This window comes from Glandiceps talaboti, chromosome 12 (genome assembly GCF_964340395.1).
Source record: "Glandiceps talaboti chromosome 12, keGlaTala1.1, whole genome shotgun sequence".
In the NCBI taxonomy this organism is placed as follows: Eukaryota; Metazoa; Hemichordata; class Enteropneusta; family Spengelidae; genus Glandiceps; species Glandiceps talaboti.
Window position 1 is genome coordinate 16,592,440 of NC_135560.1, and position 14,197 is coordinate 16,606,636.

The following is a 14,197-nucleotide window of genomic DNA, read 5'->3' on the forward strand; positions in this document are numbered from 1 at the left end:
TTGTATATGAATTGGTTATTGTAGCCACCACCACCACCAGCAGAATAGTTAGGAATACCATTGACATAAATATCATTAACAGAGCCCCATGTTTTGCTATTTTGCAAATCTTCTGTGCACATGGCATGATAATGAACTCTGGTAATGAAAGGAGACTATATAACTTACCTCGGTATGCTAGGTTTAGTGTTAAGTAAGGTTGCTTGTATTAAATCCTTCAAAAGTCGTACTAATTACGGTATAATTTTATACATTTCTCTTTAACATGATGTACGAAAAATTGGCGACTTATACGCATTACAGTGAAAATAAACAGTGCTCCCGTGAATAATGATTTACAGGCTTTATTTCAACATCCTCATCAATATGCATTTTTATAAATATTATTGTAAGTTTACAATGGGATCTCTTTCATATTTCTTACATAGCAACTCGGGAATGATAACTTGATACTATTATGATATACGTACAGAACGTCAATAGGAGTATACCATTTTATATGGGGGTTACGGGAAGAAAATGGTGTGTAAACCTTGAGTCAGGAGTCTTTCTTGCTGATTGAATTAAGGTGTTATTGCTCCAATACAAGGGAAAGGTGATCAAGGTTGTGTAGATAACTATAGGGGAATTTCTCTGTGTCCAATAATGGGCAAATTAGTTGTAATATTTTAGAGAACACACTCCATTCTTGGCTAGAAAATAATATAGTCGTATTATCGATGAGAAGGCGAGGTTTCATAAGTCATATTACATTATAACATGTCGTCAGTATTTATATTGGTGTGCAATTATTTCCAATTATTTAATCATCAAAAAGGGAGGCTGTATATATAATATAGCATTTATCGACTTTGAGAAATGGTTTGACTGTATTGAACACTGTAGCCTGTTCTATAAATTATCAAATGTGACGTCGTGGAAGTAAATTTACAGAGTATTATGTTACAGAGTATACCCATCGATTGTATGGTGCTAAGGTTTCGTAAAAGATTACATATCTTTTCATCCTATTTGCTGATATGATGACCTCACTAGTACTCTTGGAGTAGAGGATCAAGGATAGAGTTAAATCCTATTAAATAACTGAGTATTGTTGTAAGTGAGTTGGTATTAAGAAGACTAATTATTGTGTTTAGGAGGGGTGGGAGTCTTAGAGAGAACCAGAAATGGTTTCACAACGGTCTGCAAGATTAGATAGAATTTGTTATGTGTATGGCCAAAAAAGGGAGAATTGTTTCTGGTCAGGACAGTTTGTCTAGCAGATGTAAACTGAATGTCTTCCATAAGGGCAAAGTTTTGAGATTGTCGTCCCTACAGACAATTGTTGGAATACAGCAGAACATATGTAATAAGTTTTTTTTTCTCATTGATTGCTATTTGCTCATTGATGTTAGTGATCTCCTGGCCAACCACAACATGTACTGTGACATTTGTTGAGAATGTAAAAAAAAAATAAAAAAATAAGCGCATCGTCGTACCACTTTAGACAACATTTCCTGACGAGAAACTTTTTTTCCTATTTAGTGGCCTACAAAAATATGCCAATAATTTATTAGAACTAAAAGCTACATCAATAATATTTTCAGGACAAGTGTGCTTTGGTATCGCAAATGCATGTATCAAATTATATTGAATTTGAAGTGTGCATTCTTGAGATATAGCCTGATTACCGAGAACCATTAATTATGTAAATTTCTCGTTAATGTTCTTGGGATGTTTACCGAAACCTAATCAGTTCTTGTCACTACCCTACAGAACACATGCAATAAATTTCGTTTGAATTGAGCCAGTCGTGTTTTAGAAAATGGTGATAAAGCCGCACCACTTTAGACGACATTTCCTGACGAGGAACAATTTTTTTCTTTTTGTGGCCAATCGAAAATATGCCAATAACTTATTAAAACTAAAAGCTACATAAGTAACATTTCCAGGATAGGTGTGCTTTGGTATCGCAAATGTGTGTACCAAGATATAATGAATTTGAAGGGTGCATTCTTGAGATATAGCCTAGTTACCGAAAATCATTAATTACGTAAATTGCTCATTAATATTCACGGGATTTTTACCAAAACCTAATCAAGTCTTCAATTCGTTTGAATTGAGCAAGCCGTTATGGAGAAAACGATGACACAGACAGACAGACAGACAGACAGACAGACAGACAGACAGACAGACAGACAGACAGACAGACAGACACACACACACACACACACAGACACACAGACACACAGACTTCCACCCATAAATATATCTCTTCCTTACGGAAGAAAAAATGGTGCGACGACGCGGATTTTTATTTATAATTTAATTCTCAAGAAACCTATCATTTAGTCTACTATCTATGGCAGCTACCGTACTTTTTATTTACTACTTTAGAGCAAGTGTGTAAGTGGAGCAGATGTCATTTGCTTGTTCATGATTGACTGTGCAGTTGTCTTCGCTGAAATAGGGAGGGTTATTTTAGTGTTTCCCCATGGATCTGCAGACTGCATAGGCGGGAAAAATACACAAAAAAGACCGATGCGAGGGTATTTAACTGATGCGAGCGCTGACCAGAAACAATTATTTTTTTTGCCTATAATGAGCTGACAGTAATTTGAATTTAGTTGTCAGCGAATTTTATTTGTTACTTGTTTGTCCATAGTACATTTATATTAGGTCAAAACACATTGAAAAGTATTTTTTGTAGCCCACTATTTAAATATAAATTTACATTTTTTGGTCATCACACAATGTTGGCACGCTGAGAAAACATAGACTCTGAGATACAAAGCCTATTCGACCACAAAACTAAGATACTAATAGAAACTGTCAAATGTGAACTATATTTTTCCCAACCTTTTCACGTTTTGTATTTTAATAGTTGTATTTTATAGCCATCTGTTCACTTTTTTATCAAGATTTGTACATTCTGGCCGGTGGCTATTAGTTATGTATGTCTTTATGGGGGGCTCTGCAGGATGCATGGTGAAAGAGATTACTAGCCTGACTTACCTTGTAGTTTTTAATAATAAAAAAATGATGAAATATTATTTCTGGAATGGCATGGCATGCAACATTACGCTGGGAAGCATCAGAAAGCATAATATTTTAGTTACTGATTTTTTTTTAATCCGGGAGGGCAATAAAATTGAATAATGGGAGGGTCAAATTTTCGGTCAACGATTTTGTATCAGATGGGGATCCGTCTTGTCTGAGCAATTTCCTATAAGTAATGGTGTTAGACAAGGTGACATTCTATCGCCTCGTCTTTTTACAGTGTATATTGATAGTTTAAGTAGCTCGCTAACTGGGACTAAGATTGGCTGTCACCTTGGAGGTAAGTGTATTAACCATCTCGTGTATGCTGATGATATTGTTTTGATATGTCCGTCAGTAAAATGTCTCAACAGTCTTGTAAAAACGTGTTGTAAATATGCTATGAAGCACGATATTATTTTTAATCCCAAGAAGACTAAATGCCTGTCTATTATGCCACCAAGATGTAATATTTCGAACATTCCTCAGGTGAAGCTTAACAATACAGTGCTCCCATTTGTAAACAAGCATTCATATTTAGGTGTTATCTTTAATTCTGACGGTAATGACAATGACGATATCAGACGTCAAATGAGATCATTTTATGCCAAGGCTAACTCTCTTATTCGTAATTTTTGGAATTGTTCATATTCTGTTAAATGTATTTTATTTCAAGCTTATTGTTCGTCAATGTATTGTTCGCATATTTGGAGTGTTTATACCAGTAAGTGTTTTAATGATGTACGAGTTGCGTACAATAATGCTTTTAGAATTTTACTTGGTATAATGAGGCGTGTTAGTATTTCTAACATGTTTGTTCGTAGTTTCATTATGACTTTTGAAAGTAAGCAGCGTATTCTGAAATCTAAATTTTATTTTAGACTTAAAGAGAGTAATAATATTTTAATTGCTGCATCATTGTCAGATTTTGTCATTTTAATAGTAAATTTTGGAGAAGATTCTTTATTGAATGTTTTTAAATGTGTACTGTAAATTAGTCTTTTTGTGTCTGTTTTTTGTGTTGTTCGTGCAATTTATTTTGTTTATGAGCTTGCTCTCGAAATAAAACTATTATTATCATTATTATTTAAAGAAAGGAAATTGAGGGAGGGACATAATTTAGAAAATGAAGTCATGGGAGGGGCATATTTTATCAAACAGACCGGGTTGATTTCCCCTGCCCTCTCCGTTCTAAGGTATACTAGAAAAACTATTTGTTTCCGATAACATGACTGCAGAAAATAGGGTAGGTAGGTCGGAATTTTATTTCATTATATTTTTTAGTTAATTAACTTGTTTATTTGAACACTACATTATTCGAATTCAAGTTACAGTCTTAAAAACACATGGAATGTGATATTTTAAAGAAATATTTACCACCAAAGATACTTTGGCACGAAAATGTACACGGAAATAGACGCATATGCACCATTTTACCCTTTTGAATGTAACAAAAATGTTCAAATATGGTTTACATAGTAATTAAATTAATTTTAAATATCCAGCAAGCACAGGTCAAAATAAAAGACGGGTACGACAAAAAAAAAGCTTCGTGGAACGTATTTGAAGTCGGAGCGGTTGTATATTTGCATGCAAGGCCGCAGCAAGAAATTTCATAAGAATTTTCGCGGACTGTACAGAAAAGCAGAATTAATTTCACCTATGAACTACTGAAATATATTCATTCGAATAAATTATATCCGACATACTAAACTTAGACCGGCATATTTAATTGGTAGTACGTCATATATGAATTAGTCATCGACTTCGAGATCTCATCAGAGCGACGATCGCACACAGTCTGACTCTTAGGAAAAACATATCATGAATACAGTATAGATAGATTTTCAAAAACTGTTGAAATGAAAATAAAAGAAATGTTTAGGGTCGGCACCATAAATTAAGGTAGGGTCTATCATTCCAAGGATAAATTCTAGGCTGCTCACCTGTTATAAAAGCCAATATCAACCAATAATTTCCCACCATTCACTCCAACAATGTACAACACTATACTAGTAGTAGTAGTAGTTGTTGTCGTCAGGTGATCCAATTACACTATGGTCACACAAAGCTTATGTATGCATGCAGTTCAACATAGTGTCTGACAAACTCTGCAAACGTTGAAAGTGTACTGCGCATGACTGAACCGATAACGATATTTTGCATGTTCACGCCTGGGGAGAACATTAAAAAATTGCCAGATGGATATCGCTATTTTGCGGTTTTTAATTTTTTAATTTAAATGAAACCCTTTTCATCTTGGTTTATTAATGAATAGGCCTAATAAAAAAAATGTGTGGTTCCGATTATGCTCAATTTTAGAATAGGTGGGGTAGGTAGATTTTTTTATTTTATTTTATGATATATTTTTTTCGTGTGTGAGTGTCTAGTTCAGGTTTTCCATTTTTTCCAGATGGTCTCTGTGTTATTTATTTCTTCCTATCAGATGTACAGCTATTACAGATTGGAAGAACAGCTGTATATTGTCTTTTTAAGTTGATGTCAGTTTCCGCATCCGCTATTTCTCGTGAGACTTCAAAATTTTGGCGATTTTTTTTTTAATCGAATACGTAAAAGAAAAGTTTGGGGTTGGCAGTGAAAAACTAGGTGGGGTCGGGTAACATGAACCAAACATTTTTTTTTACTCCTGAGGATGATGATTAATATACCTAATAAAAAAATTGTTTGGTTCGGGTTACCCGACCCCACCTATAGTCTTTCACGCCGACCCTAATTTGTTTTTACATATTCGATATCAAATAATACCTGTGACAACACCTTCTGCTTGGTCTAATTCCCTGGGGTAATTAGTTGTGTTCACTGGAGTTTATCGAACCTCGGCACACTAGGTGAATTCTTCTAATATAGTGTCGATCATCAACTGATGTTACTAATCAATTTTAATATTAATGAATAATTGGCACTTATTAATGATATAAATGATATTGATTAATCAATTTTGTTACATGAAACTCACTGATCACAGTGTAATCGTCATGGTGAAGCCACTTATATTAATAGGCCTTTCCAACATTTGCCGTTGTGGCGCTCTACTTCTTGTCTGTGTGTACCTTGAGGGTATCCATGATATAGGTGACTTGGTTACTCATAGAGCGAGCACTGTTGCTTTACTCGATGTTTGAACAATGCGAAAAACATCCCCGATTTACATTTCTACAGAATACCAAGGGACAAAGTTCTTAAGAAACGGTACTATGGGATCATGATACCCCCAATGTGAGTGAGGGCGCTGTATTTTCAATTTCCTGTTTGCAGTCTGGAACGGTCACATTGCCCCACTTTGTCGTGGTTCGCCTACACGGCTCGTCAGTCTCGTGTAACCGATGGGGGCGCACCATATGCCATACGAGTGAATTGAGCTGGTGAATTGAGACGATGACAGAGAGAGCGTCTAGGCAAATTTGATCCACCCATGGACCATGGCAGCCTCTTGAAACTGAAAAACCCAGTAGCACCATTCCACAGATCTGTACATTTAGTGAGAAAGATTTTCAATTAATCAAAACAACTCCACTATGTTTTTCTAATTGAAAAAAAAAGTTAAACAGCATAGACCAAGTCTGTGTTTGTATCAAAAGATCAAAAGAGTGATTTGTATGGATTTGGGATTCAAAATTATAATTTCGCTCTGGGTTTTCAATAATTTTTTCAATATTTACAAAAAGATCTCCCTGGTCTTAAGTAGAGCGCCTACAACGGCAGATCTTTCATTCTACTTTGTAGTCTGAGCTATGTCTCAATTTCGTCCTCCTCCTCCTCACCACGATCTTGATAAACGATTTTGATCATCACGAAGGGAAGACATCGACCATCCCCACCAAATCTCACGATAATGGAATGCCCTTGTAACTTTTATATTTTTCACAATGTTGTCTCATCTTGTACAGACAGTGAGTACCGTATCCTGGCATTTTGCCCTTGTTAAGAAATGCGAAGGATATTCCTTCCAAATAATGTCAATGGTTTTGTGCGATAATCCCGAACCATAGTTTGATCATTTAGTCTATGGTTTGATACTTTTCGTGGTCTGAGATATGACAAGCCGTGGATAAATAAACTTACATCATCACTTATACGACGCATATGTTCACAAAATGTCGCGAATTTACAACTAGGATATTTCCTTTATTATGCTTTGAAACTGAGAATTTCAAAGATTTGTACAGTGTTTATATTGTTCTGAACAGTTACTGTATAGTTTATGTCGTGTAAGTTCTTTGGACGTTCCGCCTTTCTTGCATATAAACATGCACCACTTGTAGTAGTTTGAATATAACATAATTTTTGTATCAACAAAGCATTTTATTTACAGTACTGTCATGAATTCGTAATTACTGTGTTTGAGTTCAGACATGACACTGCTTATACATGTCGCCAACCACGTAGTCAGAGAAATGAATATGGCTCACATGGGTGTCAAGACAATAGATACACTAATATCGTATGTCTGGAGATGTCATTCAAGTTAAAGTTTAGTATCCTTTCTTTCTTCACCATGACGCTCATAATATGCATGACCTATTGTTTTCTTAAAAGCTCATCTCATTTGCGTGACTTATTGTAATTTAATTATTGTAACGACCATAGCGTCGCAGATACAGGACTTGGCTTTTGACCGTCGAGCTGTGAGCATCTGAGTCGACTTCTAGCTCTGGCCTTGGAGGGCCGAACTCATCAGGGCTTTGACAAATAAAGTCTATGGTTCCAGTTTAACACAACATATATCGTCTCATATGCAGTTTATCCTACAACAACAATACTGGCTGACCCAGAAAGATTTGATAGTACCGTAGGATAACATGTATACCCCACCTCCACCACCACCACCACCCCCACCCCCACCCCTCCACTGTCCGCTGCTGCGTAGGTTTTGTTGTATATGATGTATAATCATGGTATCAAAACTTTAACTAATTCTTATTCGCAAAAGGAATACTTCCCATTCTGTGCAGTATCATGATAAAATACGTGTCCGTATCCCCGGGTCCATGTGTCCTAATGTATCCAATTATATGTTATGATACAAAATTTCGCTTAATTAGGCCGTAACGGTTCTAAAGTATACATCGGATATCGAGGGTACAATTACACGTACGCAATCTGATTAAAAGCTGAGTTAGGAGTATGGCTCTACTTCCTTCGTATACTGTCGTTTTATTTCGATTTCACAAGTTGTTGTTCCGTGAGTGATAGCCTCCTTATTTGCCATGGAGACGTTCATTCACAGATCTCAGAGCAACAGAATCGAAAATAAAGGACAGTAGGCCTAGACCTATACGAAACAAATAGATAGAACTAAATAAAGTAATCAAGCCGTATTCCTACATTTTAAATCAGATTGCCCAAGGTACTAGTATCGGGTTTGTTACCTTTCACCACCCAGGGTTTATTAATTAGCTCTGGAAAGATATGCTCCGTTCACTCCGACACCAGTCCGCCACGATCCGCGTTACGATTTACACTACTTACGTGATGTGATAAACGCAGTGTAAATCGTAACTCGGATCGTATTGGAACTAGACTACTCATCAGAAACCGTCTTCGTTTCAACTCTAGAGTTGAAATGAACATGGTGACGAGATACATTGTATATTTCAGAATATAATAAAATATCGATAATATTGACATATTTGGCCGATGATATGTGAATGGAGTAAAACAACACGGGTTTATTAGAACGGTGTCACAGCACTTGTTTCCCGAGATATGTATCAGAATGTTTCTATCAGAAAACAATAAAATGATAATAATGAAATTATTTGCTCTAATTCTCCTACACGGCGTCAAAAATCGGTCGATTCTTTGGTAGGTATGGTCCGATTGTAACAACGACACGATTCATCGGAAGTTTATTAAATTTGGAAACTAGGAAGTGACGGAAGGTAAAATTTTCGAAATGTTTGCTGAGTGTGAGTATTTTAACGACAGGTTGAAAGTTCATGTTGCCGTACGGTAAATTGTGTTCTGTTGCAAACCTTGTCTATATCTCGCGGTGAGTAGAGTGGACTTGCGCGATCACAGAAACAAGTGTTATTTTACCACTTTCGTATACAATTGGCTAAAACACGTCAATATGTAAAATATACCAGGTAATGTAACAGTCTGTGTTCAACTTCCAGAGCTAGGTTTGTTTTCACCACATTCCCGGCCACACTCGGGTACGTCGCCCTGTCCCTGACCCTGTTTCCATACATACGTCAAACCGCCGGGGCGGACGATAGAGAGGGGGCTTGCAAATTATTCGGAGTTCGAATACTTGTTTACTCTGAAGGACATCCGGTGATTACACAGACATACATGTAAGCAGACAAAGTGAACATTTGGCTCTCTGATATGGATAAACATTTGTGAGAAGGGTAACCTTTCGCCTCGTTTCCATGTCCATTGCTCACTTTGATTGGTGGTTCAATCACGCCTGCGCAGTGGTGACGGGGAATTTCCTCCGTCAGGATGGCCTTGTTTATTTGGCAATGTGGAGGAGTTGTGGAAAATTCGCCTTTTTAAGTCCCGTATGGAAGTATTTCAATGAAAGTGATGAAGACGAACGGTGAACGTATATTTAACGCTTCAAGGGACGGCAAAGCTATCACTTTGGGCGCTTTATTACACGACAAGTCACGAGATGAAATCGGCAGCTTGTTGTCGGAAGTTCACGAACATGCTGGACAGAAGTGTACCCCCTTGGTTCTCGCTGCAAGAAATGGACATGATGCAGCTGTCAAGTTGCTTTTGGAGCAATATAATGTAAATATTGAACAAGAGGGAGTCGTGAAATTCAATGGATATGTAATAGAAGGTGCGTCCGCTTTATGGTGTGCGGCTGGAGCGGGACATTACCCCGTTGTGAAGACATTAGTTGAGCATGGGGCAGACGTCAATCACACAACGGTCACAAACTCGACACCTCTACGTGCGGCTTGTTTTGACGGACGATTAGATATTGTGTCATATTTAATTGAACATAACGCAGATATTCATATTGCCAACAAATATGACAATACATGTCTTATGATTGCTTGTTACAAAGGGCACAAGGCTGTTGTACAGTATTTGCTCGAGCATGGGGCAGCTCCTGATGCTACGGCGCACTGTGGGGCCACCGCTTTACACTTTACAGCTGAATGTGGACACGTGGAAATAGTAAAACTGCTCGTAGAACACGGTGCTAAAATGATGGCTAATGAACACAGAATGACACCTTTGATGGTTGCTTGTGAGAGCAGCCAAGCAGAGGTGGCTGAGTATCTCATGTCACTTCAAAGCTGTTCTAAAGTTGATCGAATAGAAGGACTCGAACTTCTTGGTGCTTCCTTTGCTAATGATAAAGACAACTATAGTCTGGAGAAGACCTACCATTATCTCATGCTAGCTATGCTAGAACGATACAGTGATGGTAACAGTATAGTTGAGAAAAAAATACTAGAACGTATCTCGGCTTATGAGAATAGGTTGGAATCTAAGAATTTGAAAGAACTGGAAGCCAAGAAGGATGATCCCCATGCATTACATTTGGAAGCATTGATAGTAAGAGAGAGAATACTTGGTCAGAATAATCCAGAAATTCCTCATCCTATTATATACCGTGGTGCTGTCTGTGCAGATAACATGCAATTTGGGAAGTGTATTTCTTTGTGGATGAGAGCATTGAAATTACGTCAAACAAACAAACGATCCGTGCAGAAAGATCTTCTACGTTTTGCTCAGGTATTTTCGCAAATGATTCATATCAACGAAAGGGTACCATTTGCTGATATGTTTGAAGTGGTTCAGTGCGCTGTGTTGGAGATACAGTACGGACAGGAACGTATCAAATTACAAGCTAATGTTAGAGATGATCATGAGTTCGACGACACCACCAACCATGTTGCCATCTACGAAAGCAACATTCACAATATTCTTTATTTGTTGAATATCATCACTCAGATGACTTGTACGTCACAAGAGGATCTCACCTTCAGGAAGGTGGTGTACAAGCTAGCTCGTTTGAATCCACGACTCGCTGATGGATCAACGTTGCTGCATATGGTCGTCAATTACAAGACACCCGTCGATGACTTCCATACAAATGACGTTTGTCGTTTTCCAAATGCATTGTTAGTCAAGATGCTAATTGACTGTGGAGCCATTCCAGACAAGGTGGATAATTGTGGAGACAGTCCTTTGCACATCATTGTCAAGTACAATAAACCCATCAGTGATTTCTTAACACTTCATGGCTGTATCATGTCATTGCTAAATGCTGGTGCTCACATTGACCGCGTCAACAAAACTGGGAAAACGCCAATTGATGTATCTACGACGGGTGTGTCTGAGATCATCCTGAAGACTCAAATCAAGATGAGTTTAAAATGCTTAGCAGCACGGGCTGTAAAGAAAAATGGTATCCCTTACAAAGGCAATGTACCAATAGCCTTAGAAAGCTTTATAGAAATGCACTGAGTGTTTGTTTGTTTGTTTGTTTGTTTGTTTGTTTAAATGGAAAAACTTTATTCTCTGTGTATCTTAGTCTACCAGTTTTTAATGCTGGCATGTTTTCATATTATGTTACAGTGAGCTATATTACTATTCGCAGCATCCAATGTATTGTGATTAGGAATCCAACTTCATTATTTCAGTATTTTACATATCTCTTTTAATGCTATCTTGTACAGTGTTCCGTCAACAAACTTTACTCTGAGAAATTTAGACTAAGAGTCTAGACATATTATGAGTGTATTTAAGGTATGGGGAAACTATTGTGAAAAGTAAAGAAAACTGTTACCATTGATAACATTTTATAGTGGTAACAAGATGAATGAGAATTTTAGAACATGTTATACAGCAGTCTGTACTTCTTAACTCATCTTCTGTGCAATGAAATAAGACATAAGTACATGTACTGTATCTTCATGTGTAAATGAAACTTTCTTTACCAGGTCATAAGATGTAAGTGGGTGACTTCAGACTAAACGAACACTAGTATTAGTTTCATTTGTCATAAACTATGAAATAATCACTGTCCAGTGAAATATTGATACACATATTATTCAGATGTTCATATCCTGAGGTTTGTACAAGTTTGTGAAGTCTTCCTCAGGGTTGCATCAGTGAAATCACAGAATAAACATCAAGTTAAGTCTTCATAGAGAAATTGCAACAAACCAAAGAAAATCACACTTTTAAATGTAGGGTTAGTTAGACTCTACAGTTTGTTTTGTACATGTAGTTGGGGGGGGGGGGATACAAGTGTTGTGAGGAGCTACGTATGAGAGGTCCAAAGGAAATCTTTCCCATTTAATTTGACATCGGGTGATGCCTTTATTCCCATATAGTGCATAGCTACCTCCATAAAATACTTGATACATGTATATTGTATATCAGGGTACGTAGTCACAAATGTCAACTTGTACCAAAGATTCTTCTTGATAGCTTATAGTACTAATTGTCTGGTTAAAATGTCGTGCTCAGCTTCAGGTTAAAATCCCATATATACCCCATCTTTTTAGAACAACTGTTACTATGCGAGTATAATCTTGTATCACTGAATTGTACATTGGTTGGTTAGGTTTAAAGTTTCAAGGGTCAAGTGGTCATGTTTACCGCTTTGTAGAATTGATACTTTGAGGAATCATGATTAAGTAATTCCACCAGTTCAGAACATGCAGTTAATATCAATTTTATTGTAAAATTTCTTATTAACATTTATTATGCAACAGAGTGAATGTTTCTCTTTGTTATTTCTATTGACTACATATGTATATTTTCACCTGACCCATTCCTGTTAGTAACTAGGGTAGCCTAGGGGGTCACGTGTTCTGGTATAAACTGAGCCACAACTTTTTGTGAACATTTGTTTCTAAACACTATTAAACTCGGCATAATGGTTAGAAGCAGTGTCCAAGACACACACAAACACTTTTACTTAGATAAAGTAAAAATTTTAATAGTGCCAAAATCCAAAGTTCAGAGGCGCTTCACAATGCATAACAATGAAGCAAAGTATGTCTTTGAAAAACACAAAACAATGAAGACACATGATTATTCTAATATATATATACATATATTGTAATTGTGTGTAACCCATATATATGCATTACACATAGACACAGACACATACACAGACAGACACACACACATACCTACCTACCTACATACATACATACATACATACATACATACATACATACATACATACATACATGTCATACATACATACATACATACATACATACATACATACATACATACATACATACATACATACATACATATAGACATACATACATACATACATTCATACATACATACATACATACATACATACATACATACATACATACATACATACATACATACATACATACATACATACATACATACATACATACATACATACATACATACATACATACATACATACATACATACATACATACATACATACATACATACATACATACATAGAGAATTAAAACCAAGACACAGTTACTATGTTTAGTGACAGCTATAGTCGATCACAATAATGAGACTTCAAAATGATTGAATAGAAAGCTAACAAACCTGCTGTAACAGTTAATCACAACTGTGCAACAGAATTAATTATGATAGTAATGGAAGTGATTTGTTTGTGTAGTGGTTATATCCACTCAGAATGTCATCAGAATATGCTGAAAACAGTAGTACACATCATAAGAAAGTACAAGAAGTATGAGAGGGACAAGTCAAGCTGTGAGATTCGGTGTCAATTTCTGTCTCAAGTTGTTTGATTCATATAGAATAGGTTTCCAGTAAAAAATTTTCTTGAATTTGTAATGCATTTTTGAAATCAAGTTGGCACCATTTCATGTTTGCATTGTGACAACATCAGGCCTGGTATGCATATGATGTGTAGACTGGGACTAATCAATGGGCATTCTGTGTTATAATTTGTGTGTAAGCCAGTCTTCATGTACATTTGTATTTGTCAATCGTATGATAAGGACCAAAACAAAATGAATGAAGTGTAAATGGCACCATACCGACGTACCTAGAAGTAACACTTATAATACTCAGGTAGTCTTGCATCAGTGGAGTGTCAAAGTTGAACTACACTTGTTAAATTATAAATAGATTCCAAAACAAAACAAAATCACAGGATAAGTGTATTTGTGTTAAAATACTTATTTATTCAGTGCATGCT

The 14,197-nt window shown here is 36.4% G+C and overlaps 1 protein-coding gene across 1 annotated transcript; it reads left to right on the top strand.

Annotated features, from left to right (window-relative positions):
- Nucleotides 1-9,339: 9,339 nt before the first annotated feature.
- Nucleotides 9,340-13,156, top strand: LOC144443906 (protein fem-1 homolog B-like). The gene has a single exon (XM_078133510.1). The coding sequence runs from the start codon at nt 9,565-9,567 to the stop codon at nt 11,476-11,478; it is 1,914 nt and encodes a 637-aa protein (XP_077989636.1). The 5' UTR covers nt 9,340-9,564; the 3' UTR covers nt 11,479-13,156.
- The last annotated feature ends 1,041 nt before the right edge of the window (nt 13,157-14,197 follow it).